The sequence below is a fragment of the Zonotrichia albicollis genome, chromosome 9 (genome assembly GCF_047830755.1).
Source record: "Zonotrichia albicollis isolate bZonAlb1 chromosome 9, bZonAlb1.hap1, whole genome shotgun sequence".
In the NCBI taxonomy this organism is placed as follows: domain Eukaryota; kingdom Metazoa; phylum Chordata; class Aves; order Passeriformes; family Passerellidae; genus Zonotrichia; species Zonotrichia albicollis.
The window spans coordinates 30,565,577-30,591,506 of NC_133827.1; the positions used below are offsets into that span (position 1 = coordinate 30,565,577).

A 25,930-nucleotide genomic window follows, 5' to 3' on the forward strand; every position below is an offset into this window, starting at 1 on the left:
CTTGTGCAGAGTCTATCACAGCTGACTACTTTCCACAGGAGACAGAGAAACAGCCCCTGCTGAAGAAATCTTCTCCTGACTCAGTTTCCTGAAGAACCGTGCTAAGAAAACCCCACATCTATCCTGCCAGCTCTAACATACTCCAAAAAATCTGTTTGGACATTGGGGACTCGGAATTGTTTGCATTTTGAACATTGTCTTATAGGTGCTTTTGAATGTGTTTGGCATTTTGAGTTAATTCAGTTGATCCTTCAGAAAAGCTTTCTTAATAATATAAAAAAACGGGGAGTTGTGGAGACCCTGGAGGGGCTTCTCTTAAGGTACACCCCATTAGCTCCTTCCCCTGTTCCTATGCCTGAACATAGGTGTTCCTGAGGCTCTCCGTCCCTTTTCCCTGCCTGGGCTTCACCTTGATACTGCCTGGAGACCAAGGTGAGCCGGGAGGCCCCTGGGGGATAGAGTGGGACCTGGGGGGTGTGGGTCTGAGGGCAGAACATCTCCCTGCGTGGCTGAATTAAACATCTATGGATATTATGCAAAAGCCTTTTTTGCTTCTTCACCCCAGACTTTACTAGCAGCAATTTAGTCTGCAACAGATTAGATTTATGTGAATCCACCTGCAAACACAATAAAGAGAGTGAGTGAGACCCTACAGCCAGGCTCTGAGCTGCACGATGCTGCAGCTTCAGCCCAAGTTTTCATCTTCTGATGTGAACCAGATTCACATGGCTGACATCCCTACAAAAGCCATTTAGGGACGGGCTGCATCCATCCTGGCTGTGCCTCAGAGCACATACATTGATATTTTTATCAGCTTTTGCGAAAGGAACAGCCTTGACTGTACTCATGGACAGCTGTAAAACCATCTAACTGGTACAGCTGCAAAAAGTTTTGATTGCATTTCCAGGAAACCAAGAATGAGTTTCAGTTTCAGTTTGGCTATATCATGTTTTCCTGTATTAAAACTAAAAAAATATTGGAAAGGATGTAATAACAAAGGAGAGCAGAAAAAAACCAGGAATTCTTGTCTTGATTATTTCAAGCATTGAAAAACTAATGTTTAAAAAAAGCAAAGAACTACTATTTTTTTTTTTTTGAGAAGCCACAAGTTTTTCACAGCAACCCTTCTGATTCTTTCCCTGATGGGGCTGCCAGGGCAGTGAGTGAGCAAGGGCCTGCCTGGTGCTTTGCTGCTGGCTGGGGTTAAATCTGGACAACCTGTTCAGAGCACACAAAACCAGCCAGCCTCTCACACACAGCTCTTCTGCTCTCACCTGTCCCTGCAGGCCAGGCAGTTGCCTGTAAGAAAAGCAGCACAGACTCCGTGTCTCACAGGTGGGATGCAGCTCACCTGCTTCCAAACACTCAGGGAAGATGCTCCAGGTAAAGGACAATCAAGCACACTTAGCCTGAAGGGTTTTCTTCCAAGACCATGCACACATCAGCTTTGTGACAAGGAAATGGTGTGGCTCAGTGCATTGGGAGATGAAGCACAAGTGCTGCACAGCTCATTCTGCACATCTCTCAGCCCCAGCACTGCAGGGATCCTGGCTTTGCCTTCCTGCTGGCTGGGGGAAGATTGATCTGGTGCTTTAGAATGCTTGTGAATGCACTGGAATCAACATTTGGTCACTGAAGTGACCATGGCCCCAGCTCTGGCAGGCAAAGTCTCCTTGCTGCCCTCACAATTCTTTAAGCCTCAGTGTTTTTTTGGAAGTTGAAAGAGCAGAATCCTAGAATGGGTTGGGTTGGAAGGGACCATAAAAATCCCCTGGCATGCTTATTCAGGTCCAATGCCAGCAACCACTGCACTTACAAGGTGATGGGAGAAAACTTCAATGGTGCAGTGGAATAAACAGCTGATAGAGAGAGACCCCACTGGATTTTCCTGTCAAAACTCCCCACACTGGGGGTTCTGCTGCTCCCAAAGAAAGTCAGAAGAGCCTGGGAAAAGTACTCTTTTATAGGCAGGGAAAAAGTGAGTACAACTCCATCATGCCACATTTAGAGCATGTCTGTAAAACACTGACTTTGTTTCTCAATGGGATATCAGGGAGAATCTCTGAAGATGCCAGAGAAAGCTGGACTGCTGAACTTGCACACAAAACTATATTCAGATAAAAGAGGATTTTAGGGCAATATAATTTTGTATTGCAGATATTTTATTAAGGATTGTTTAATGTTTACAGCAAGGGTGGCAGAGTTCATAGGAAGCTTTGAAGGCAGGTACAGCAAATGCTGATCAGTGACTGCTGAGGCCAGGGACTCTGGCTGACCGTGTCTGAGCTCTGCCTGAGAGCCCATCAGTGGCACTATCTCCTGGATGCGCCTTCGGCCAATGCCATCCCAACAAGAGCAGCTCCAGCAAGAATGATACTTCCTACTGCTGCGGCAGCACTACCAGTAGCTGCTTTACTGACCTATAAAAGGGAAAACAAAACACAGGCTGGAAACATGAGGGATATTTATATTTAAAAACCACTAGCATGATAATCTGGAACAGGCAGGGATATTCAGAGTAAATAAATCACTGACAGCCATGTGCCCCATAAGAAGAAGGGCAGCAGCCAAGTTTGTCCCCCCAGGAGGTGGCACTCAGGGAGAGGGCACTGCCAGGGTGCAGCCACCCTGGAAGCACAGGGAGCCTGCAGGGGCAGGGGCTCTGGGGAGGCAGCGCTGCTTTGGAGCCCACGCCTGGCACTGGGCTGTGCCCTGCAGGCTACAGGCTGTGTCCCAGTGCCCGGCTCACAGCCAGCAGCCAGGAGCTGCTCTGGGAGGCACCCAGGGGTCACCCCTGACACTCACCTGCTCACAGAGTGGTTCACCATAGCGCAGCTCTGTCACAAAGTGCTCACAGTTGCTGTTAAGCACATTGTATGGCACCTCCATGCCAATCCATTCCTCGGCACGCTGGATGATCTCCTTCACAGGGAAAGGAGTGCGGTAACGGTCATACTTGTTGTTGACACGCCATCTATGATTTCCCACCACATCCTTCAGGACCTCCTTCTTCACCTTGGCTCTTGTGGCACGTATTGATGAACTGCTAAGCAAACTGCATGAGGCTTCATCTGCGGAAGCCAAGGAGCTGATAAGGCAGTCAGGCAGACTGTCTCTGACCCCTCCAGGACCTCACATGGGTTTCTGACTTCTCCTGGAAAGGACTACTACACATACAGGGGCCCAGGGAGGGAGACAGGGCTCCTGGGGCATCCCAACACTCACTCTGCACCTTGCCAGGCTGCACAAGCCTTACCTGTCACATGAATGACATATCCATCCCCCACGTAGATGGCCCAGTGCTGGTAAAGCGGCCGGTCGATCTCGATCAGGTCCCCGGGCTGGGGTTTGCAATTGTCCTGTCCCATGCCGGGCTGGCGCAGTGAGGCGGTGCAGTTGCAGCCGGGCCGGCTGAGCGCAGGGCAGAGCGCAGCGGGCAGGCGAGGGCCGTGCAGGGGCAGCTGGCGGGAGCGCAGGCACGGAGGGTGTCAGCGGCGGGCGCCGAGGGCAGCGGCTGCCGGAGCGGGGCCGGGCCGGGCCGGAGCCGGCTCGGGGCCGCTGCCGCCCGCCGGCGCAGGGCGAGGCAGCGAAGGACGCCGCTCGCAGGCAGCGCATCCGCCCGGGGCCGGGCCGGGCCGGGCGGGCGTCCGGCTGCTGCTGCCGCTCTGCCCGGCTGCCCCCGCCCGCCCGCCCGCCGTGCCCGCGCTCCCCTCCCGGCCGCGCTCCGCTCGGGGCTCCGCCGGGGCCGGGCCGGGCCCGCTCCGCTGCCGGGACGCGGCTCCCCGGGGCTGCCCGCGCTGCCCAGCCGGGCCCGGGCGCTGCGGCACCTGCGGCCGCCCGGCAGAGCCCGCAGGGGCCGCGTCCTGCTGGGAACGCCCGCTCGCATCCACCGAGCCCCGCTCACCTAACACCTGTCCCGCTGCTGCCGTGGCCGGCATGCCAGTCCGCTAATCCCAGTATAAATAGTTTTTGTAGAGGAAATTGCACAATCGTTCTGGCATCGCAGCCCTTCCTGCCCCCATACGTCTGTCACCAGCCATCCCGTGCAGGAGGAAGATTCCATTCCCCTTGGGTAGTGCCAAATACAGCTGTCGAGTTGAAAATGTGATGTGGTTGCCGAGGTAGTGGGGTTACCACCTCATTATGGGCAGACTCTATCCCCGAGTTAACCTCCCATCCAGTGATGGGACAGCCCTGACCCTGCGTTTTGTCACTCTCTTGGACATTTTCCTACAAAACGACAACCACTGGATCATGATCAAAACGTGCCTTGGGTACCAGTCTATCAGTTGCTACCAAAAGTGGCAGAGGATGCTGCACAGGGATCCCAAATGGCCTCAGGTAAACACAAAAGACTTTGCAGCAAAAAGCTGATAGATTAGATTGATGTTAACTCCACCCACAAACACAGACAAGGGGACCAGGGTGAACAAGGCTGGGGCTTCCCCGGCCTGCACTGAATCAGCCCAGGTTTTCATCTTCTGATGTGCACCACATTCAGATGCTTGAAATGTCTACAAAAGCCCTCCTGTTTAGGGATAGGCTGTGCCCCTGCCCCTGATCACAACCAAGGATATTTCTCTCCAGCCTTGAGAAAGAACAGCCTTGACTCTATTCCATGGCAAACGCAGGACTTGGGGCTTGCCAACAGCTCCTACAAAGGCTCAAAATTCAGCAATTGATGGATTCTGCTGCTCCTCCTCACACTCTCACCTTATGATTTGGGCAGTGTGTCACCAAATCCTGTCATTGCACCCACCAGGTTCCAAGAAAAGGCAGCCCATAATGAACAACATCACCCTGACTGCAAAGAGGTGCCCAGTACAACTACAAACTTCTGCAGTTTGGGAAATCTTGCAGCTTTCAAGACGAACAATACAATTCCCCAGACAAACTAATGCCAGTTCACACTCCAACACTTGTCATCCAGGATGAAGTAGAGATGTGAGAGGTTTGTATGCTGCAATCACATGGTGCTCAATTGTCAGTGTGTGCAGAGAAAATGCTCTGAGAGCAGAAAGGCTACTCAGGTTACTGTATAATATAAATAGTTTGCCCATGAAAGAAGTTTCAATTGCATTTCCAGGAACGGAAAAAGGAATTTCATTTTCAGTTTCATTATGATGTGTTGTCTTGTATTAAAGCCAATGTCTTACTCTGATGTCATAATGAACAAAAATAAAAAGAATGATCAACTTTGTTATTTTGACAGTGGTAAAACCCCAATTTAGAAAAGCAGTGAATTAATTCCTTCCTTTGCTTTCCTCTAATGGAGAGCTTTTGGTTACCTACTAAACCATCTTTTTCTCAAGCCACAACTTTTTCACTTCATCTCTTTGGATTCCCTCCCTGATGGGGCTGCCAGGGCAGTGAGTGAGCAAGTGGCACCTGGTGCTTTGCTGCTGGCTGGGGTTAAATCTGGACAACCTGTTCAGAGCACACAAAACCAGCCAGCCTCTCACACACAGCTCTTCTGCTCTCACCTGTCCCTGCAGGCCAGGCAGTTGCCTGTAAGAAAAGCAGCACAGACTCCGTGTCTCACAGGTGGGATGCAGCTCACCTGCTTCCAAACACTCAGGGAAGATGCTCCAGGTAAAGGACAATCAAGCACACTTAGCCTGAAGGGTTTTCTTCCAAGACCATGCACACATCAGCTTTGTGACAAGGAAATGGTGTGGCTCAGTGCATTGGGAGATGAAGCACAGGTGCTGCACAGCTCATTCTGCACATCTCTCAGCCCCAGCACTGCAGGGACGCTGGCTTTGCCTTCCTGCTGGCTGGGGGTAGATTGATCTGGTGCTTTAGAATGCTTGTGAATGCACTGGAATCAACATTTGGTCACTGAAGTGACCATGGCCCCAGCTCTGGCAGGCAAAGTCTCCTTGCTGCCCTCACAATTCTTTAAGCCTCAGTGTTTTTTTGGAAACTGAAAGAGCAGAATCCTAGAATGGGTTGGGTTGGAAGGGATGATAAAAATCCCCTGGCATGCTTATTCAGGTCCAATGCCAGCAACCACTGCACTTACAAGGTGATGGGAGAAAACGTCAATGGTACAGTGGAATAAACAGCTGATAGAGAGAGACCCCACTGGTTTTCCTGTCAAACCTCCCCACACTGGGGGTTCTACTACTCCCAAAGAAAGTCAGAAGAGCCTGGGAAATGTACACTTTGTAGCCAGGGAAAAAGTGAGTAAAACTCCATCATGCCACATTTAGAGCATGTCTGTAAAACACTGACTTTGTTTCTCAATGGGATATCAGGGAGAAGCAAGGCTGGACTGCTGAACTTGCACACAAAACAATATTCAGATAAAAGAGGATTTTAGGGCAATATAATTTTGTATTGCAGACATTTTATTAAGGATTGCTTACTGTTTGCAGCAAGGGTGGCAGGATTGCAAGGAAGCCTTGATGGCAGATGTTGTAAAAGCTGGCCAGTGACTGCTGTGCCCAGGGACTCTGACTGACAGAGCTCTGCCTGAGAGCCCATCAGTGGCACTATCACCTGGATGTGCTCTCAGACAATGCCATCCCAACAAGAGCAGCTCCAGCAAGAATGATACTTCCTACTGCTGCGGCAGCACTACCAGTAGCTGCTTTACTGACCTATAAAAGGGAAAACAAAACACAGGCTGGAAACATGAGGGATATTTATATTTACAACACTCTAGGATGATAATCTGGAAAAGGCAGGGATATTCAGAGTAAATAAATCACTGACAGCCATGTGCCCCATTAGAAGAAGGGGCAGCAGCCAGGTTTGTCCCCACAGGAGGTGGCACTCAGCGAGAGGGCACTGCCAGGGTGCAGCCAGAGCACAGGGACCCTGCAGGGGCAGGGGCTCTGGGGAGGCAGCGCTGCTTTGGAGCCCACGCCTGGCACTGTGCTGTGCCCTGCAGGCTGCAGGCTGTGTCCCAGTGCCCGGCTCACAGCCAGCAGCCAGGAGCTGCTCTGGGAGGCACCCAGGGGTCACCCCTGACACTCACCTGCTCACAGAGTGGTTCACCATAGCGCAGCTCTGTCACAAAGTGCTCACAGTTGCTGTTAAGCACATTGTATGGCACCTCCATGCCAATCCATTCCTCGGCACGCTGGATGATCTCCTTCACAGGGAAAGGAGTGCGGTAACGGTCATACTTGTTGTTGACACGCCATCTATGATTTCCCACCACATCCTTCAGGACCTCCTTCTTCACCTTGGCTCTTGTGGCACGTATTGATGAGCTGCTAAGCAAAATGGATGAGGCTTCATCTGCGGAAGCCAAGGAGCAGATAAGGCAGTCAGGCAGACCGTCTCTGACCCCTCCAGGACCTCAAATGGGTTCCTGACTGCTCCTGGAAAGAACAGCTACACATACAGGGGCCCAGGGAGGGAGACAGGGCTCCTGGGGCATCCCAACACTCACTCTGCACCTTGCCAGGCTGCACAAGCCTCACCTGTCACATGAATGACATATCCATCCCCCATGTACAGGGCCCAGTGCTGGTAAAGTGGCCGGTCGATCTCGATCAGGTCCCCGGGCTGGGGTTTGCAATTGTCCTGTCCCATGCCGGGCTGGCGCAGTGAGGCGGTGCAGTTGCAGCCGGGCCGGCTGAGCGCAGGGCAGAGCGCAGCGGGCAGGCGAGGGCCGTGCAGGGGCAGCTGGCGGGAGCGCAGGCACGGAGGGTGTCAGCGGCGGGCGCCGAGGGCAGCGGCTGTCGGAGCGGGGCCGGGCCGGGCCCGGCGTCCGGCTGCTGCTGCCGCCGTGCTCGGCTGCCCCCGCCCGCCCGCCCGCCGTGCCCGGCTCCCCTTTCGGCCGCGCTCCGCTCGGGGCTCCGCCGGGGCCGGGCCGGGCCCGCTCCGCTGCCGGGACGCGGCTCCCCGGGGCTGCCCGCGCTGCCCAGCCGGGCCCGGGCCCTGCGGCACCTGCGGCCGCCCGGCAGAGCCTGCAGGGGCCGCATCCTGCTGGGAACGCCCGCTCGCATCCCCTGAGCCCCGCTCACCTCAGCACCTGTCCCGCTGCTGCCGTGGCCGGGCTCCAAGTCCCCTCTAGCCGCTATAAATAGGGAGCACAGGGCGCATGGGTGTTACCTGCCAGGCTCACTGCCGGCTCTGCCCCGGATCCAGCCCCTCGGGGCACACCCGCCGCCTGCTCCAGGCTCTGCTCGAGGTTGTTGCCAAATCCACCGCTGGATGAAAAATCTGGTCCTGCCACCACGGAAGTTGGGGCACCCCCTCTTTGCCAGATGCCCCTTCCCTCAAGGGGTGCTTCTGTTCCATGGCAGGCACCAACCCTGACACTGTTGCAGTCCAGGCGGTCACGACACAAAGGAGAGACTACAAGTAGTCTCAGTTGGCAACACTTTATTAGTGAACATGGCTGATCTTTTATACATTTTTTAATTGTTTCTTTTCTTCTACCTTATCTATTAGCTACAATAAGTCAATACTGTGCTATTAGTGAAAAGTTATAGTGACTTCACCTAACTTTCTAAAAATGCTTCGATTAGCTGCAAAGTACTCTTACCTTTCTTCTCTCAATTTCTTTAGTTACAGCCTTAGAGAAAGTTCTTTATCAGCTTCTTATTACTTCTCAGCTTCTTCTCGCTCCTTTAGCTAACAAGCCCACTGTTAGCCCCTTCCACATGACACTGCTCCCATACATGTGGCAGGGTATCATCTTGTAAAACAACAACCTCTGTTTAAAGTCTGGCTTGTGTACCAGTTAACCAATACCAAACCCAGAGAGGATGTAAATGGCCAGTGCAAACAGCCTGGTGTAAATGCAAAAAACTTTATAGCACCAACTTCATGGATTAGATTTACATTACCGCACCTAGAAAGAGAATGAAGAGGACCAGGTGAAGCCCTTGAGCCAGGCTCAGGGCAGCACAATGCTGGGGATTCCCTGTCTTGTACTGAATCAGCCCGGGTTTTCATCCTCTGATGTGCACCACATTCAGATTGTTTAATGTCCTACAAATTCCATTCTTTTTAGGGACACACTGTGCTTGTGCTGGGTTTGCCCCACAGCACAGGGCTGTTCTCTCAGTGGTTGGGAAAAGAACAGCCTTGACTCTATTCCATGGCAACTTGAGCAGATCTCAGGTCTTGCAAGCATTTCCTAGAAACGTTCAGAAGTGCAGAATGTAGAAACTGATGGATTTTGCTGCTTCTCCTCACCGTCTCAGCTTATGGTTTGGGCTGTGTTCCACCAAATCCTGTCAATGCACCCACCAGGCTCCAAGAAAAGGCAGCCCATAATGAGCAACATCACCCTGACTGCAAAGAGATGCTCAGTACAACTGCAAACTTCTGCAGTTTGGGAAATGTTGCAGCTTTCACAAACAGCAAGACAATTCCCCAGATAAAATAATGCCAGTTCTCTTTATTGTAGGATGAAGTAGAGATGTGAGAGGTTCGTATGCTGCCCTCACACAGCGCTCACTTGTCAGGGTGTGCAGAGAGAATGCTCTGAGAGCAGAAAGGCTACTCAGGTTACTGTATAACCTAAATAGTTTTCCCATTGAAGAAGTTTCAATTGCACTTACAGGAATTTAAAAACCAATTTCATTTTCAGTTTCATTATGATGTGTTCTCCTGTGTTAAAGCCAGTGTCTTTCCTCAGATGTAAGAATGAAGGGCCGAACAAAAATAAAACGGAAGATTGACTTGGTTATTTTGAGCATGGTAAAACTGCTGTTTGGAAAACCAATGAATTAATTCCTTCCTTTGTGTTCCTCTAATGCAGAGCTTTTGGTTACCTACTAAACAATCTTTTTGAGAAGCCACAATTTTTTCACTTCAACTCCTCTGATTCCCTCCCTGATGGGGCTGCCAGGGCAGTGAGTGAGCAAGTGGCACCTGGTGCTTTGCTGCTGGCTGGGGTTAAATCTGGACAACCTGTTCAGAGCACACAAAACCAGCCAGCCTCTCACACACAGCTCTTCTGCTCTCACCTGCAGTTGCCTGTAAGAAAAGCAGCACAGACTCCGTGTCTCACAGGTGGGATGCAGCTCACCTGCTTCCAAACACTCAGGGAAGATGCTCCAGGTAAAGGACAATAAAGCACACTTAGCCTGAAGGGTTTTCTTCCAAGACCATGCACACATCAGCTTTGTGACAAGGAAATGGTGTGGCTCAGTACGTTTGTAAACTCTTTCTAAGCAGGGAAAAACCATGCAAAACACCATCATGCCAAAACCAGAGCACTCCTGTAGAACTCTGAAGGGTACAGCTTAAAAGACCTGACCTTCTCTCTGACCTCCCAGGAGTTTCTCAGTTTAAGCAGGACAAGTACAGAGTCAAGACACTGCACATGCCCTGCCTGCTCCTTTGCAGACATTGCAGCCAGGGCTTTCCCACCTACTTGGACCCTCAGGTGGAAAAACCCTCAGCAGTACTTTTTTGACTTTTTTGGAAAGTTGATGTTAAAATCACAGATCTACAAAAAAAGCCTACAGGAACCAGCTGATGAATAGGGATGAAAAGCCTGTACCAGTGCAAATGCGCCCACCACAAAAATCATCACAGGCAATGAAATAAAAGTAGAAATGGTAAACAGGTTATTGCTGCCGGAGGTCACTTTAAATGATGTCAATCCTGACTTTTTATTTCTTAATGATATAGCGGGGAAAAGCAAGGCTGAACAGTTGAACTTGGATGCAAAGTTAGATAAAAGAAGATTTTCGGGCAAATAAAGTTTGTATTTCTGACAATTTATTTATTAAATATTAATTATTTATTGTTATATTAATATTATTTAATGATTACAGCAAAGGTGGCACAGTTGCTAGGAAGCCTTGATGGCAGGTGCAGCAAAAGCTGATCAGTGAATGCTGTGGCCAGGAGATCCCCCTGCCCTGCTCTGAGCTCTTCCTGATAGCCCATCAGTAGTACTTTCTCTCTCTCTTGGATGAGTCCCCAAACAAGCCCTTCACAACAGCAGTGGCAAGGCCAGCAAGAAGGATACCTCCTACAGCTGCTGTAGTACCAATTACTACTTTTGTGACCTATAAAAGAGAAAGCAAAACACATGCTGGAAATACGAGGAGCACTTATGTTTACTCCCCACGCAACATGATAAGGGAGAAAAGGCAGGGATATTCAGGGTAAATAAATCAGTGAGAGGCGTGTGCCTCATTAGCAGAAGGGGCAGCAGCCAGGTTTGTCCCCACAGGAGGTGGCACTCAGCGAGAGGGCACTGCCAGGGTGCAGCCAGAGCACAGGGAGCCTGCAGGGGCAGGGGCTCTGGGGAGGCAGCGCTGCTTTGGAGCCCACGCCTGGCACCGAGCTGTGCCCTGCAGGCTGCAGGCTGTGTCCCAGTGTCTCAGCCAGGAGTTGCTCTGGGAGGCACCCAGGGCTCACCCCTGACACTCACCTGGTCTGAGACTCCTTCTCCATAGCGGAGCATGGTCACAAAGTGCTCACAGTTGCTGGTAAGCACATCATATGGCACCTCCCTGTCAATCCATTGCTCGGCACGCCGGATGATCTCCTTCACAGGGAAAGGAGTGCGGGAGCGGTCATACTTGTTGTTGACACGCCATTTATGATTTTCCACCACCACTTTCAGGAGCTGCTTCTTCACCTTGGCCTTTTTGGTGAATACTGATGTGGTGCTCACCAACAGAGATGGGGCTCCTTCATCTGGGGAAGTCAGGGAAGAGATAAGGCAGGCAGGCAGACCGTCTCTGGACTCTCCACAACCTCAGATGGATTTCCTCTGCTCCTGGACAGGTCATCTACACACTCAGAGTCTACCAGCAGCAGCACATAGAGGGAGACAGGGCTCCTGGGGCATCTCAACACACACTTTGTTGGCGGCACAAGCCTTACCTACAGGTGTGACGTTGATGACATATCCGTCCCCAACATAGAGGGCCCAGTGCTGGTAACCTGGCCGGTCGATCTCGATCAGGTCCCCGGGCTGGGGGTCGCTCCTGCCTTCTGCCATGCCGGGCTGGCGCAGTGAGGCGGTGCAGTTGCAGCCGGGCCGGCTGAGCGCAGGGCAGAGCGCAGCGGGCAGGCGAGGGCCGTGCAGGGGCAGCTGGCGGGAGCGCAGGCACGGAGGGTGTCAGCGGCGGGCGCCGAGGGCAGCGGCTGCCGGAGCGGGGCCGGGCCGGGCCGGAGCCGGCTCGGGGCCGCTGCCGCCCGCCGGCGCAGGGCGAGGCAGCGAAGGGCGCCGCTCGCAGGCAGCGCATCCGCCCGGGGCCGGGCCGGGCCGGGCGGGCGTCCGGCTGCTGCTGCCGCCGTGCCCGGCTGCCCCCGCCCGCCCGCCCGCCGTGCCCGCGCTCCCCTCCCGGCCGCGCTCCGCTCGGGGCTCCGCCGGGGCCGGGCCGGGCCCGCTCCGCTGCCGGGACGCGGCTCCCCGGGGCTGCCCGCGCTGCCCAGCCGGGCCCGGGCCCTGCGGCACCTGCGGCCGCCCGGCAGAGCCTGCAGGGGCCGCATCCTGCTGGGAACGCCCGCATCCCCCGGGCCCCACTCACCCCGACGCCTTTCCCGCTGCTGCCGTGGCCGGGATCCCGGCCCGCGGCTCCCGCTATAAATAGGATGAAGATGGCGCTTGCTCCGATCCTGTCGGGCTCACGGGCGACGCTGACCGAGAACTACCCCATCCGTCTCCTCTTCCATCTCGTTCCGTCCCACCGCCCCCGCCTTCTCCCGCCCACCGTCCCCCCCCATCCGGGCTCCCACTCCCATTGGGAGATTGTTTCGAAAACCACTGGTTCAGTGGAAATTCCGATCCCGTCCCCGTGGAGGACGCGCCATTGCCACTTTCCCGGAGCCTTCCGCAGCTCCTCGAGCCCCTCCAGCCACGGGGTGGCTCCGGTCCCGCTCGGCCGAGCGGTGAGTGAGTGAGCACCCCTCAGCCGGAAACCTTTCGAGAGAAAAATGGGGTGCTGCCGTTCTACTTCTTCACCGTGATGAGAAACAGAGGAGGTGGAGCTCTGAATGAAATAGTTTTAGGGCAAAGGGATTTTTAGGATGTGTTTTTATAACGTGGCCTGTGCATTTCCTTTGGGACAGCAGAGGAATTTCATGATTGTGCCCTGCCAGGGTCCCGGTCCAAGAAATAAGCACAGCTGAGCCTGTACAGCCGTCTCCTTTACTGCTGCTGGCACAGTGTGCTAAAACTAATGAGAAAAGTGTCCTCTGGGTAAGCTGAACTAAGCAGTATTTAAAGCCTTGCACATCAGAAATCAGGCAAGCAAGCTGGTTGATATAAAAGATGAGAGCAGTGGAAGATTTGCCATCTTTCTGTCTTCCAGTGACATTGTTAATTCAGAGGAGCATTGAACAACAGTTCTGCTTTGTGTATCATCCCTTTCTTTAAATCTGAACTATTTGCAAAGATTTGCAGTGGAAATTTAATCACCAAGGCAATTCTTGTGGTATGGAAAAAACCCCAAACATATACATGGAAACCCAGATATTTGCTTTACCTGGGCACAGCAGGGTCCTGTTGCTTGGGGGAGCCTGGGCTGGGATCCTGCAGGGGAGGGACTGGCCTGTGCTCCCACCCACGGGTGGGCAATCACAGAATCATGCTGTGGCAGGCACGAGAGTGCGATAGAAACTGCCACTGTACAGGCAGCAAAGATGGTATTATAAACACAGTGAAATTCCAGCATAAAGTTGACAGTTCATTTGTGCACGAGTAGGCTTCTCTCACTGATTCATTTTCATTGTGTAATGAGGTTGAAAGGCCCTTTCTATTCATACCCTTTCCAAAATAGATGTAGCCTGTGTGTATGGACAGCTGTTGTGCTCTTGAATGGACCAGAATAACCTAACTCACCCCAGAGACTGCAAATCCTTCTCTGGCTAACAGTGCACATGAGTTTAGGGACACAAGGGAAAGGAAAAAGGGCAATTAAATAATAACAAGCACTACAGAAGAAAAACCAGCAAGTCCTGTCCAACAAGGTTTCCTGTTAAGGAAACCCTCCTGTCCAGCCATCCAGGACTCACTCTGGCAGTCTCACTTGCTGCACTTGAGCTGGGATTGAGGCCCTGTCAGAGTCCCTTTGAGGTGGCCCCCTTGACTCCCTGTACACTCCACACTCACACATCCAAAGTTTTCTCACCTGCACAGCCCCAGGTTTGCCATAGCAGAGTCTCAAACATCTGGATCCTTAAAATAAATTAATCATGGTGCAACAGCAAAACAACAGCTTGAGCTTTATGTCTCAAAGCTTCACTCATAGCCCTGCTAATCTGTTCTGGACTTGGACAAGGCTCAGGCAATGCTTCAGTCTCTGAGCTTTGTGAGTGGTCTGTCGTGGGGTGGGTCTCACACACAGCATGTAGGTAGGCATTGCTGCAAATGCCTTTGGTCTCCTGATGTAGGGCAGTCCTTGGTGTGGTCTGGGGCTGAGTTGATGCAGAGCTCCTCTCACATTCATCTGTGTGGCAGCTTCTGGGTTTGCAAAGATCCCCACAGAGACGTTATGATACGATCTCATTCTTCAGAAAGTTTTTGTTAAGTTATGCTCTTATTTAGTCCCCACAGACTGGGGAGTGGTGACAAGCCTGCTTCTTGCCCCTTCACTCCAAGAGGAGAATGGAGTTCATCCTTTTTATTACATCTGTCCTCAGGTGAGCTCAGTTTCTTGTTTCTCTCCCCAGCTGGACATGCCTTGCTACAAGTGGGATAAAGAACTGTGTCCATGTTGGTCAACTAATCCCCTCCCCTTGGAAGGATTTGGGTAAGATGTCATGAAGACCTGTCTGGGATGCTATAAATAGTTCATAGAATCATAGAATGATTTGGGTTGGAAGGAACCTAAAGATCATCCCATTCCAATCCCCTGCCATGGGCAGGGACACCTTTCATCAGACCAGATTGCTTCAAGCTCGGTCCAACCTGACCCTGAACACTTTCAGGGACAGGGCATGCACAACTTCTCTGGATAACCCATTCCAGTGCCTCACTGCCCTCATAGTAAGGAATTTCTTTCTAAGATCTAACCTAAACCTACTTTCAGCTACCTAACCTTTACCTACTCTCTTTCGGTTTGAATTCTGACCACATCAGCCTATGGTTTGTACATCTCTCCGAGGTGTGGATGTCGTGTTGTGCAGCACATTTGTGCCATCAAAATCTGTCTGGAATTTATGCTTTTCAAACTTCCTTTGAAGACAACAGAGTCTCTTCCGTCAGTTAGAACATATTTCATTTTGGGCCTACAACGTAAGATCTGAGAGCTATTTTAAATGAACAATTACAAAGGTTTTCAACAAATGCAATGATAAATTTATTATTATTTCTTCTCAAAATATTAGAAATATGATTAAAATACAGAGTAAAAAGTATGACAAATTATTAGGAACAATATTGTTAACTATAGATGTGCATTTGAGGATTCATTTTGATCAAATGCACTGTTCACAATGCAGCCATAATCTTGCTCACGTACTCTGGCATCCAATTTGTCCCTGGACCCTTTCAAAGAAGAATCCCTTGTTATAACAACTGTATCCACATTTCTCTTCGTTCTGTACAATGGGGAAAAAAAAAGAAAAAACCAACATATTTTAATTTCAATTCTTATTTATAGTGAGTGATCAAATAATGCTGTGAGCATGAACAGAAGTGAGTTTTGGAGAAGCTAGAGTTTTATCATAAGTGATGCATATGCCCTGTGTAAAAGAAATGGGATGTGTTCACTCCTGATAAAAAAAGTTTTCCCTCATATTCCTCAGAAGAGATCCCCAGTGCTATGGCTCCTTTCTGCTCTGCAGGTATGTGATTGATGAGAGTTTTGAGGTTTACAGGTGCTAAAAGAAGTGTCCTTGCTGAATGTAGCAAAGCTGGGAAAAGCCTTACCTGAACAGGTACACTGCAGAGGAGATGAGAATGACAATAACAACTACTCCTGCCACAACTCCGATGACAATGGCAACGGTGTAGTCGGAATCCTCTGTGCCAGGGTCTTCAGCTGAAGAACAAACAAGAGCCTGTTACTGAAAGCTAACCATGCTGTGAACAGAAATGGTTTTTCTCCACCCTTTTCTGTGTGTTTGTTATTTTTTGTGTTCTCTGTGGCTTTCTGGAGTGGTGTCAGACCCAGGTCCTGTGTGCTGTACCAAGCCTGCTGTCCTGCTTTCTGGTACCTCTCCACTGGATTTCTGACCTTTCTCTCTGCTTGGATGATCACAGGCTCTCACCCACTGGGTTACTAACCTACACCATGAAAATGAAGAGCGAGCCCAGTTCTTCTCCACAACAACATCCATTTTTGAAAATGATGTGTTTAATGAGACAGAGAAATACAGAATAGTTTTATTACCTATTTTTTCAGCCTCACAGTTTAGTCCTGTGTAGAGTTCTGAACATTCACAGAAGTGGAGAGAGGTGCTGTTGGAAGTTTCAGAGCAAATGCCATCATTCTTACAAGGATTTGGCATACATGGGCCGCCTGGGAAAAAAGGAAAAACACTTGACTCTCAGATAATCCAACCCTGAAGAGAACTGTTCTTGCTTAGATTACACTGACTCCTAATGCTGCACATCCCCTGTATTTTAGCATGTTTCTTGTATCTGATAACATGAATAAGGGAAAGAAACACTGTTTCTCCAGTGAAACAACAGAGCAAGATCCCTTGCATGGTTTTCTTCTGTACACTCTCTCTTGCAACTATCCCTAACCCAATGAGGCTCTTTAAAGTTAGTCAGGACTTCATAGCATTAAAGACAATGTGATAGCAGTTAACTCACTCCTGTAGCATCCACGAGTGTAGTTTGAAATGTCACAGATTTCTCCAGACCCACACACTTCATCAGAGCAGAAAACAGTGGAGCTTTCTGTGCACTGGCATTTCTGAGAGCAGTCATCAGTGGTGAATATTTCTCCAATCTGGAAAAACAGGAGTTAGATGTTAAAAAAGATCAAATAAAATCAGCCAGAAAAAACATGAATGTAGCCCTGGAACCCTCATTATGCTCTCTCCAATGCTTTCCTGATGAATGGCAATAGGGCAGATAGTTTTTTAAGTAATTTGTAAAAAAAAACCAAAGCAAGAAGCTTATTAATGCAGCTCTCTGAAACTTGAGGATGGCCCAAGAAAGAAAGTAAAAGAAGAGTTTGAGGCATGTGATCCTATCCCCAGGCAGGGTACACGTGCAACCAAAAATAGGCAACTGTTGCTTGGGATGAGTGGCAGATGGATCACATCATACCTCCAAGGCAATGTGGAAATGCTATCTGCCATTTCAGAGTTTTAGAGGGACACCAAGAGATCTTGACCTCTCTTCCCTTTCTCCAGAAATCAGAATTTTAGTAAACAATTTCTCTTTGTTTCTAATGTTTCTACTGCAAAATTACATGCTGAGGATTATGAGGAGATGGTCAAAATAACTAACAAGAGAAGATACTGTTTAGTGGGAGCTGTCTGACCCACAGAGGGACCGTACCTCATAGTATTTGTTAAGGTATGTGCAGCCACACTGTTTGTAAGGCACACATTCTAAGCCACTAAGAACATAACCAGGGAGACATTCACAGCCTTCAACACAGGGGGATTCACACTCAGAGGGACTGGTCAGGTCGTTGCAGGATGCTGGACATGCAGACATGCATGAGCTGTACTTGCTGTTGGGAGGACATGACATTCCTGTAAAAATAAGGAGGCCAGTTATACCAGGCTGCTGTGTGTTACTTCCTTACAGAATTCTTCCCTTTCTGATCCATTGTGTAGGAGGCAATTTGATAAATACACACACACAGATGTGCATGCAAATATAATAGCTCTGAAGTTGTAAGTAAAGCACTGCAAAGTCAGGAAATGCATCATCCAAGCTATTTGTATTCTGTGCTCTTGTTCCTGGTATACGCTGCTCTCAAAACAACTTCTCACATGTTCAGGGTTGCCATCCCTGCAAGTGCCAGAGCTGTTCCATAACTGTGGGAACTGTGTTTCACCAGAAATACAAAGTCATCTAACCATAGCAGACACAGGGAAAACATGGTTTGATGAATCTCCAAACTTAAATATAAAATGAGGAAAAACATGTTTGAGATGATTATAAGTCTTATTTCAGCATTTTTTTAGTCTGAGAGTTTTGAGTTTTCAGTTTAATCTTTTTTTTAAATCTTGAAATTTCACAGGGGAAAAAAAAGATAATTAGAATATTTTGTAGATTTAAAGAGAGTGTGAAATTAAATGTTTTGCCTTCAGATTTGTAGCTTGTGATAGTCTCCAAAATGGAAACTTTTTGTCCCATTTGGAATGGGGACATCATTTCACTCACAAAGCTCCTGATGACAGGGAGTTGACAGCTCTGATTTTCAAAGTATCTCTCAAAGCTGGGGTTTAAATACAAAAGTCAGCATAGGACACAGAGGAGAGGCCAGAAAAACAAGTGTGCTTAATTGTGAAGAGTGAGTGAAGTGTGAATCAATATGTTTTTATTCCCTGAGAAGATATGATATAGGAAAAGGCTTAAACTTCAGATTTTAAGAGTCCTGTACGTAGAATCCCTACTTTCTGTTTCTTCCTGTGCTTACCACAGTCTGTCTGCTGCCTCCAGCCATCCATGCTGACTCCTTGCTGCTGACAGGCCAGCACATATTCCTCCAGACTTTGACACAAGATCTCATCTCCTTCCACACAGCTATCGAACAGGCAGCTCCTATGTGCAACATGAGAAAACATTAATTCCCAGTACATTTTTTATTGGTGGTTTTCATCTGCTTTTCTGCCTGACTCTGAGTTAGTTTGTTTTCCAACAAAACTATCTGGCTGACAGGAAACAGAGGAATACCCCAAGCACGTGATTGGAAAGATCAGGTTATTTGTTGTGCAGCTGCTGCTGCTATGTTAGGCGTCCAAATAGGATCATATCATCATTAAATCTGGAAAAGGCCTCCAAGATCATCAAGCCCAACCTTTAACCTAACTCTACCAGGCCCACTACTAAACTGTGACCCTAAATTGAAAGTTTTCCTCATATGCAATCTAATAAAGTAATAAACAGTTGCCTTACTTATCACATTAAGTTCTTCTTTGCCCTCTGCTTCTGTTACAGGATACATGTTGCTTATACAGCACTTTTTAGTGCTGCTAAGTCTTATAGCTTATGTAAAGAATATGGATAGTGGTTCATTTTATTTGGCTTAAGGTACTGTAACATTCTTCTCCCAGATAAGAGGGACTTTGGGGTGAGCATTATCTGTCTTTATATGTTAGGCACAATTATGTAACTAAAGAAAACTGGCAGCTACTTTGCAAAGTTGTGACTGATGATGGATGAAGCATGAAAGATGAACGTGGGGATGAATACAGCTCAGACATGGGTATGTTGGAATTGTATATGTAGGAGCAGAGCAACCTTGAAACACAGCAGAGGGAACTTTCTTCAAGATACCAGGTTAGTTAATCTTCACTAATCTGGTTTTTGTACTTCTCCGTGAAAAATTCAAGAAGTATCACTGTCAGCTTTAGCCTTTGGCTATAGCACAATACAAATGTTATGAAACTAGAACTGCTACCCAATAGACCCAGGTTCTAAAGTCTCACTGAATGTGGATGAGAACTGTAAGCACATTGGAAATTCCAGGCTTAACACTTATGCTTTATCTGGTTGGGAAAAGAGGAAAGTTGCTTTGTAGAACTAGCAGAGAAGTGAAATGCTGAATAAATGAAAGAAAGATAATCACAGCTATTTAAAAATAAATAAGGGAATGTAAATATATCAATAATGGAATCACTGGGTCCAATTCTACAAAGACACTTACTATCCTCAGCTCCTATTAATAGCCTGGAGACTCCAGATGACTGAAGATAGTTGTTGACAGAAGCTATTGCCAAAATTATTTTGGAAATGGGGAGAAAAACTCTGTCTGGAGTAGACACTTACGTGAAATAGAAATCTGGTTGGACTGCAGAATGACACTTGGCAAAAGGACCATTCAAGTTAGTCAGGATTTGACACTTTGAAGTTGTGTTTTGCTGCTCCAGCTGATTTTCATTGCAACCTTGGAAAAGCCCTGTATCTGGTTCCTCCTCAGGTTCGTTTTCTGAGTTGACATCTCGTCTGTAAATGAAGTCATCATGAAATCATCAGTGTTATGTGAGCATCCAGCATTCATGGTACAATGCTCTGAGCAGCACTGCAAGAATACTTCTGCCTTGTGGTGTAAATGTAAGTTTATTTATCTTTCATGTTTTATCCTGAATGAGAAGGAGATATAGCAAATCAAAGATGTACTGGAACACTTCCTACCATCTCAGAGATTTATGGATATTTAAAGTAAACAGGATATCTGTAGTTATCTCTTTGCAAACTCTGAATGATACGTCTTATCCATTGCTTCCTCCATCCAATCTATTCAACAAACGTTGAATGTTAGTCAGAAGGATGCAGCTGGAATAAAGCCCTATTTCTTGCATATATGCTCACTTTCACTGAACAACCCACTGTATGACTGAAATGCCAGAATTTTCCTATGGGCACAGACTCCAGAGCCCCTTTATGCTCAACACTGCCCCATATACTGTCTGCTATTACAACAGGCAAAATGTTGTAGTCAAAATATATCCAGACAAAATATATAGCCAAAATATATTACAGTTCCATTTACTTGCTGAAAAAGTAATGTGTTAATTGATAACCAATTTCCAAAGGGCTTTTAAAGCAACAGGGATAAAGGAAGGAAGGAAACCTCAAGGAAACAAGAAAAATCTTTTCCAATGTTGTGTATGGACTAATTAGCACAGAATTTTCCTGACCGCAAATATTATGCTCATGCACTGTGAAAAGAACGTCCTTACTTTTTGTGTACTGGCAGAAAACAAAGTAGACAGCCATGAAAGCAAGAGAATCAGACTCTTCAATAACCTTTTATGGGAGGAACTGTGAATTTATGTTGATGGATTTCAAAGCTACCTTTGTGCTCCAGAGGAAAGACTGACACTGAATCACGATTTGCACTCGCTCAGGCCCATCTAGTACATGTATTTATCTCTTTCAGGAACCATGAGCTTGGGAAAGATGTTATTCATCCCTGTGTCCTGACAGTTGTAATGGCTGTGACTCCAAAGAGGGATACTGAGCTGGAGTCATGCACTGACAGTTCAGCCCTCTTTTGGCCAAACTGATAGTTCACCTTAGTGATGAGCAGGAAAAGTCCGTACACAAAAACAATGGGAAGAAGAAAGATAAGAGAAATGAGACAGCGTAGTTATTCCTAGAGGTTAACTATGACTTAATTCACTCACTTCTAGTGGCAGTGCTTACTGGGAATATTAAATAGAAAATCAAGTACCTGAGGCGAGAGCTTCTTTTTAGAGGAACTTTCCAGCTTTCACCAAATGTATTCACATTCCTCACCGAAACACCATGTGGATTTTTGAAGTCATTTCTGTATCTCCCATCAAAGTCACCACACAAGCCTTCCACTCTGCTTCTGTAGGTAGTAGCCAGCTTTATATCTAGGCAAAGTCAGAAGGAAAAAAAGCTGTTACACAGAAATTGTTGCCACTGAGTGTATGGAAGAGGTAGAATCATGCCAGGTGCCACATGTCATGACTCAGATTGCAGGTGGTAATATGACATGGGTTTAATATGCAGCATAAGAGCATAGCCCTGAACATACCTGTTCATACAGGTATTCACAGTTTCTGTGCTCTGCAATGTGGATAATGAAAAAGTAATTTTTCACAAGTTTTTATATAACATGAGATCACTGCCTGGGTGCTCTTAGAGCATGCTGCTTACTGCTTTGCAACAAAGGGAATGCATCACCCACTTTTTGCCCTTCACTTACAGTGCACTTGATCACTGAGAAACAGAATTTCTATAGACAGACGTTTGCTTTCTGCACTTGGAATTTCAGGGTTTGGAAAGATGCCCATGTAAATACAGAGCCTGGCACTTTCACCATGCACTCAGAAACACTACAGCTATATGCTACTGTAAATCAGGAGTAGCTCTGCTTTGAACAGAGAGGTACCATGTGTCCAGGTGACATGAGTGACTTGTGTATAGGCCATGGGAGGTCCTGACAAACACTGAAGAATGGGATTATCTGGAGTAGGCTTGAGAGGAAGCAGGCAAAATGATACACTCACAGTCTCTAGCTTCAGGATCTCAGTCCTACAACTCCTCTGTCTGGGTTCAGCTGGCATGGGGCAGATCCAGATTTTGCCCCATCATCCCAATTAACAACTTAAAGTGATTTGCTGTTGTTCTTATCATTCAGACCTTACTTAACATGAAACAACTATATGACAGTCTGACTCTATATCTCACTTCTCCTGGTGGGATCCGGATAGAGAAATGCCAATTTTATGGGGTTTTTTTCTTGTTTCTGGGAAGCACTTCTTTCTGGTATTTTCTGGTTATTTTCTGGTATTTTATATAACAAAAGACCATAAGAGCAAAGAGTGAAGATTTCAAGTTTTGCCTTGGGTCTAGACCTCCTCTGGAATGAGAACATTTTTGGGGGCTGAGCAAAAATATTCCTGCAAAGAGCAAAAATGCACTTACCTGCATTCTGGATGCCATCAAAGCTCACGTATAAGCCAAAATCTGTCTCCAGGTAAATTCTTGTTAGCCTCTGATATATACGAATACCTTCATGAGGTCGAACTGGGGGCCTCACTCTCACACCATCCAACTAACAAGGAACAAAAAAATTAAAATTCATTATAAATAGGCCAAATTAAAATCTGATTTCTGTACAGGTCAATGATATAATCCAATACTTCTCTGGTTTTATGATAAATATATTGGATAATTTAACAACATTTATTTTTTTAAGTTAACAAAATCATGTATTGAGGAAAGTGATCTGAACACAGTACTTTCATATCATCCAAACAAATATCTCTTATTTAGCTAAAAATGTAGTATAGCAGCTCTGTATGCTCTTACACACCAATCAAGAGGAAGGAAATTAATTATCCTAGCATAAAACAAACCTTTCCTTACCACTGATAAAAATTGGTGTGGCTTTATTGTAAGCCTTGGGATATTTGGGGTTTCATTGCTAAAACTATATCTATTGATTTATTTGTTTGATGTAGAATTGTATCTCTCATAGCTATGGAGAAAAAAGACTCCACACAACTGAAAATCTCATTTGTGGTGGCCTCACGGCACTGTTGTAATAACACAGTTCACTTTAATACTTTAATTTTTAAAAAAAAATGTCCATCACTTAAAAGTGTTCCAAGGGAGGGCCTTCCTTGTGCTCTGCAGTCAGGGGGGAGTGACTTACCAGAATCTGCTTGTTGTGCCTGAATCGCACTGTGTGGTTGTAAACATTGATGAGCATCTCTTTCAGGTAAGTAATGTGTCGACTTCCAAGCAAAGGATAGTTCATGCCCTCAATGCTGAACTGTGTCAGAGTGTCAGGGAGGTCAGGGGTGGTCTGAGCCAGAATATACGTGTATTTTCCTTGGAAGTGGTGCACCAGCTTGTCAAAGGTGATGTAGTGTGGGTCGCCCATGACCTGGCATATCCCAAAACCTGCAAGGGAAGAAAGAGCTTCATTACTCTCCAGTCTGAATGTGCATGTGCCAGATGGCACGCCTGGAGTGGTCCAAACTGTTAGATTAAAATGATTGCTGCTAGTATGCAGGTCTGAAAGCAAAGATGGGTGCTCAGGACTCGCTCTAGTGAATAGAAACGCAAATGGAGAGATGGACAGAGAAACTCACTCCTCTGCTGAGAACCACTGTGAGACAACTGAGCTGAAGCAGAACATTAGGGTTTATAGAATTTATGAAGACTAAGTTGTGCTCATTGGCTCTCTGCAGAGGAATGACTCTGACACAAGCACAGCTTGAACTGGCCTAATAAGAGATGTTGTTTTCATAACCTCTGCCATGTGTTGTTACATAATTGAAAAGCAATGTTTAATTTTGGCTGACTCGGTGCTGTCACTGATTTCTGCTGAGGTTACTAAACTGATAATTGGGTTACAAGATGTAACAATCAGATACAGAGATACAGGGACTATCCTCTATGTATTCTCCTGGACCACTGAGCACAGAGTAAACCATTATTCCAGGAGCAAGGCATAGGAAAGCAATATTGGATTACATATCCTTAAAACTGCTGGGGTGCCTCTGCTCAGATATTTTGCCAAAATGAACCAGGGACACTGAATGTGCCTTATGCTTTTGTATTGATCCTCAATAGAGTAGGACTGATGCCATACTGTTCTTCAAAACTGAAGTGTAGGGACACTATGCAACAAGATCTCTCCTAATCAACCCAACCTACCTAGAGAATATGGGATTAACTTTGCCTAGCCAACAAAAATGTTGAATGAAAAGCACCAAAGTCCTCTGACTGCCCTATCATATATCTGTCCAGATCTGCTCTGTCCTGGTTTTGCTTATTGGTTTTTGATTTGGTTTTTTGGTAAACATGCAATGGAAAAAACAGGGTTATTGTGATGAGATTCACAAACTGGGTTCAGTAGATGCAGTGGAATTTTTTTAAAAGAAATTTCAGTCAAACTAGTCAGACTGAACTGTCAAATTTCTAGATATAAGTAAATTATACCCAGGTATCCATTTCCCTCTACAAATTCTCTACATGGAATAGGAACCTTCTGTTATGAGAACTGAGACCTTTTGTGATTCAATAACCTGTTGTCAAGAAAACAGTCAGAGTTTCCTTCTTTCCCAGTGAAAGAATGAAATTCCATGAAAGAAAGTATGTACACCCACATCCTCCCTCCTTCTGCAGCCCTCAAGTGAACCCAAGTGAAGACCTGCTTGCACATACTTGTTGGATTGCACTTGTGTTTTCCATTTTTGATCACGCAGGTTTCTCTAGAATCACAGCTGTAGCTCCTGCAACTGATGACACCATTCTTCTGGCACTGGCATCTTTGGGTGCAGTGTGGAGTTAGCCATGTCTCCCCAGCCTGGACACAAGTTGTGTTAAGAATACGTTATCAAGGTGCTCAGCTTTGCAGTGCAATGGAAGTTCAAAAGCCATGGGTGTGGACACTAGCTGGGTCCAACCTTGTTCAGTTGGCAATTCCACAACTGCTTGGTTAAGTGTAGTCTCACCAAGAGCCTGTGAGAGGGGATCTCAGTCCATTTATCTTACTGTCTTCAACATAAGAATTTGAACACAAAACTGGACTAGGACAGACTGCCTGAATAATTCTGATCAATTGGCAGTTTTAAAATAGGCCTCAGTTTTGGCCTCAGGTGCAAAGTACCAAACAAGCTTCTGTATCTCCTAATACCCAAGGCAGCAGCTTTTACTAATCAGATGAAAGGTATTTAAGAAGTAGATCCTGAAGTCTTTGATCTCTCTCTCTCTCTTTCATATTAAGATGGGCAGGAGATCAATTTTCTACAAGTTCTGAAGTCAGAGATTTGCTCTTTAAACTACTTACACTGTAGTAATTGTTGTCATCATCCCTGCAGCCACAACTGCTGAGAGGCACACAGTTGCCATTGCTGAGCACATAATTATCATCACATTCACAGCCCTCTGTGCACTCTTCTGTATTCTCACAAAGGGAAGAGGCAAAAATGTCACTGCATGTTGATGGGCAGGGAGAGACACAGTCTTTGTAGTGGCTCCGGGATGGGCAGGGCAATGCTGTGGGGGAGAACAGAGCCAGCCTTATTAAATGCATTTACAAAGTGCACTTCAAACACTGAAAGCTACACCTTGGCCTATGGAATGGTAGTACAGAACTGCCTTTTAATAACTGATTTTGATCATCAGATGGTTTTTATTTGAATATGCTACTTTTAAAAACCTCAAACAACAAAACAACCAAAAACAGAACAAAAAATGCTCTCTGGAACTGCTTATTCAGTTTTATTACAGGTATGACAAAACCACATGGCTCCAGATTTAGTATTCCAGTTCAGCTGCAAATGCCTCTTTGGGCACTGCTAGAAATGAGACTCTTAAAGGCAAATTCCTTAAAATATTCAACCTTCCATTTATGCAAACCAGATG

The 25,930-nt window shown here is 47.1% G+C and overlaps 4 protein-coding genes across 4 annotated transcripts in view; all 4 read right to left on the minus strand.

Moving 5' to 3' along the window:
* Positions 1 to 2,114: 2,114 nt before the first annotated feature.
* LOC141730149 (phospholipase A and acyltransferase 3-like) lies at positions 2,115 to 4,045 on the minus strand. The gene is made up of 4 exons (XM_074547206.1): positions 3,905 to 4,045; positions 3,257 to 3,461; positions 2,806 to 3,071; positions 2,115 to 2,420 (listed from the first exon to the last, which is right to left on the minus strand). Exons 2-4 carry the CDS (start codon positions 3,366 to 3,368, stop codon positions 2,313 to 2,315), a joined length of 486 nt encoding a protein of 161 aa, XP_074403307.1. The 5' UTR covers positions 3,369 to 3,461; positions 3,905 to 4,045; the 3' UTR covers positions 2,115 to 2,312.
* A 451-nt stretch (positions 4,046 to 4,496) lies between these two features.
* On the minus strand, positions 4,497 to 10,540 carry LOC141730150 (phospholipase A and acyltransferase 3-like). Its single transcript, XM_074547207.1, has 4 exons — positions 7,983 to 10,540; positions 7,437 to 7,641; positions 6,986 to 7,251; positions 4,497 to 6,605 (listed from the first exon to the last, which is right to left on the minus strand). The coding sequence occupies exons 2-4, from the start codon at positions 7,546 to 7,548 to the stop codon at positions 6,501 to 6,503; spliced, it is 483 nt and encodes a 160-aa protein (XP_074403308.1). The 5' UTR covers positions 7,549 to 7,641; positions 7,983 to 10,540; the 3' UTR covers positions 4,497 to 6,500.
* A 136-nt stretch (positions 10,541 to 10,676) lies between these two features.
* On the minus strand, positions 10,677 to 12,609 carry LOC102066378 (phospholipase A and acyltransferase 1). The gene is made up of 4 exons (XM_005489416.4): positions 12,468 to 12,609; positions 11,818 to 12,028; positions 11,360 to 11,628; positions 10,677 to 10,991 (listed from the first exon to the last, which is right to left on the minus strand). The coding sequence occupies exons 2-4, from the start codon at positions 11,933 to 11,935 to the stop codon at positions 10,869 to 10,871; spliced, it is 510 nt and encodes a 169-aa protein (XP_005489473.2). The 5' UTR covers positions 11,936 to 12,028; positions 12,468 to 12,609; the 3' UTR covers positions 10,677 to 10,868.
* A 2,612-nt stretch (positions 12,610 to 15,221) lies between these two features.
* Positions 15,222 to 25,930, minus strand: part of LOC113459577 (IgGFc-binding protein) — a 116,509-nt gene continuing 105,800 nt past the window's right edge. The window contains exons 62-73 of the mRNA XM_074546689.1: positions 25,353 to 25,561; positions 24,728 to 24,869; positions 23,208 to 23,458; positions 22,475 to 22,604; positions 21,252 to 21,417; positions 19,844 to 20,020; positions 18,492 to 18,616; positions 17,399 to 17,598; positions 16,703 to 16,841; positions 16,275 to 16,403; positions 15,812 to 15,923; positions 15,222 to 15,480 (exon numbers count right to left, since the gene is read on the minus strand). Coding sequence (XP_074402790.1) covers positions 15,327 to 15,480; positions 15,812 to 15,923; positions 16,275 to 16,403; positions 16,703 to 16,841; positions 17,399 to 17,598; positions 18,492 to 18,616; positions 19,844 to 20,020; positions 21,252 to 21,417; positions 22,475 to 22,604; positions 23,208 to 23,458; positions 24,728 to 24,869; positions 25,353 to 25,561 — 1,934 coding nt within the window. The 3' untranslated portion in view covers positions 15,222 to 15,326. The remainder of the gene's footprint in view (positions 15,481 to 15,811; positions 15,924 to 16,274; positions 16,404 to 16,702; positions 16,842 to 17,398; positions 17,599 to 18,491; positions 18,617 to 19,843; positions 20,021 to 21,251; positions 21,418 to 22,474; positions 22,605 to 23,207; positions 23,459 to 24,727; positions 24,870 to 25,352; positions 25,562 to 25,930) is intronic.

Excerpts from the sequence above, each read along its gene's own strand:
- LOC141730150 (XM_074547207.1), bottom strand. The coding sequence starts at position 7,548 with ATGGGACAGGACAATTGCAAACCCCAGCCCGGGGACCTGATCGAGATC. Across the intron at positions 7,252-7,436 it reads ATATGTCATTCATGTGACAG|ATGAAGCCTCATCCATTTTG; the intron begins GTGAGGCTTGTG and ends TGGCTTCCGCAG. Across the intron at positions 6,606-6,985 it reads GTGAACCACTCTGTGAGCAG|GTCAGTAAAGCAGCTACTGG; the intron begins GTGAGTGTCAGG and ends TCCCTTTTATAG.
- LOC141730149 (XM_074547206.1), bottom strand. The coding sequence starts at position 3,368 with ATGGGACAGGACAATTGCAAACCCCAGCCCGGGGACCTGATCGAGATC. Across the intron at positions 3,072-3,256 it reads ATATGTCATTCATGTGACAG|ATGAAGCCTCATGCAGTTTG; the intron begins GTAAGGCTTGTG and ends TGGCTTCCGCAG. Across the intron at positions 2,421-2,805 it reads GTGAACCACTCTGTGAGCAG|GTCAGTAAAGCAGCTACTGG; the intron begins GTGAGTGTCAGG and ends TCCCTTTTATAG.
- LOC102066378 (XM_005489416.4), bottom strand. The coding sequence starts at position 11,935 with ATGGCAGAAGGCAGGAGCGACCCCCAGCCCGGGGACCTGATCGAGATC. Across the intron at positions 11,629-11,817 it reads CATCAACGTCACACCTGTAG|ATGAAGGAGCCCCATCTCTG; the intron begins GTAAGGCTTGTG and ends TGACTTCCCCAG. Across the intron at positions 10,992-11,359 it reads GAGAAGGAGTCTCAGACCAG|GTCACAAAAGTAGTAATTGG; the intron begins GTGAGTGTCAGG and ends TCTCTTTTATAG.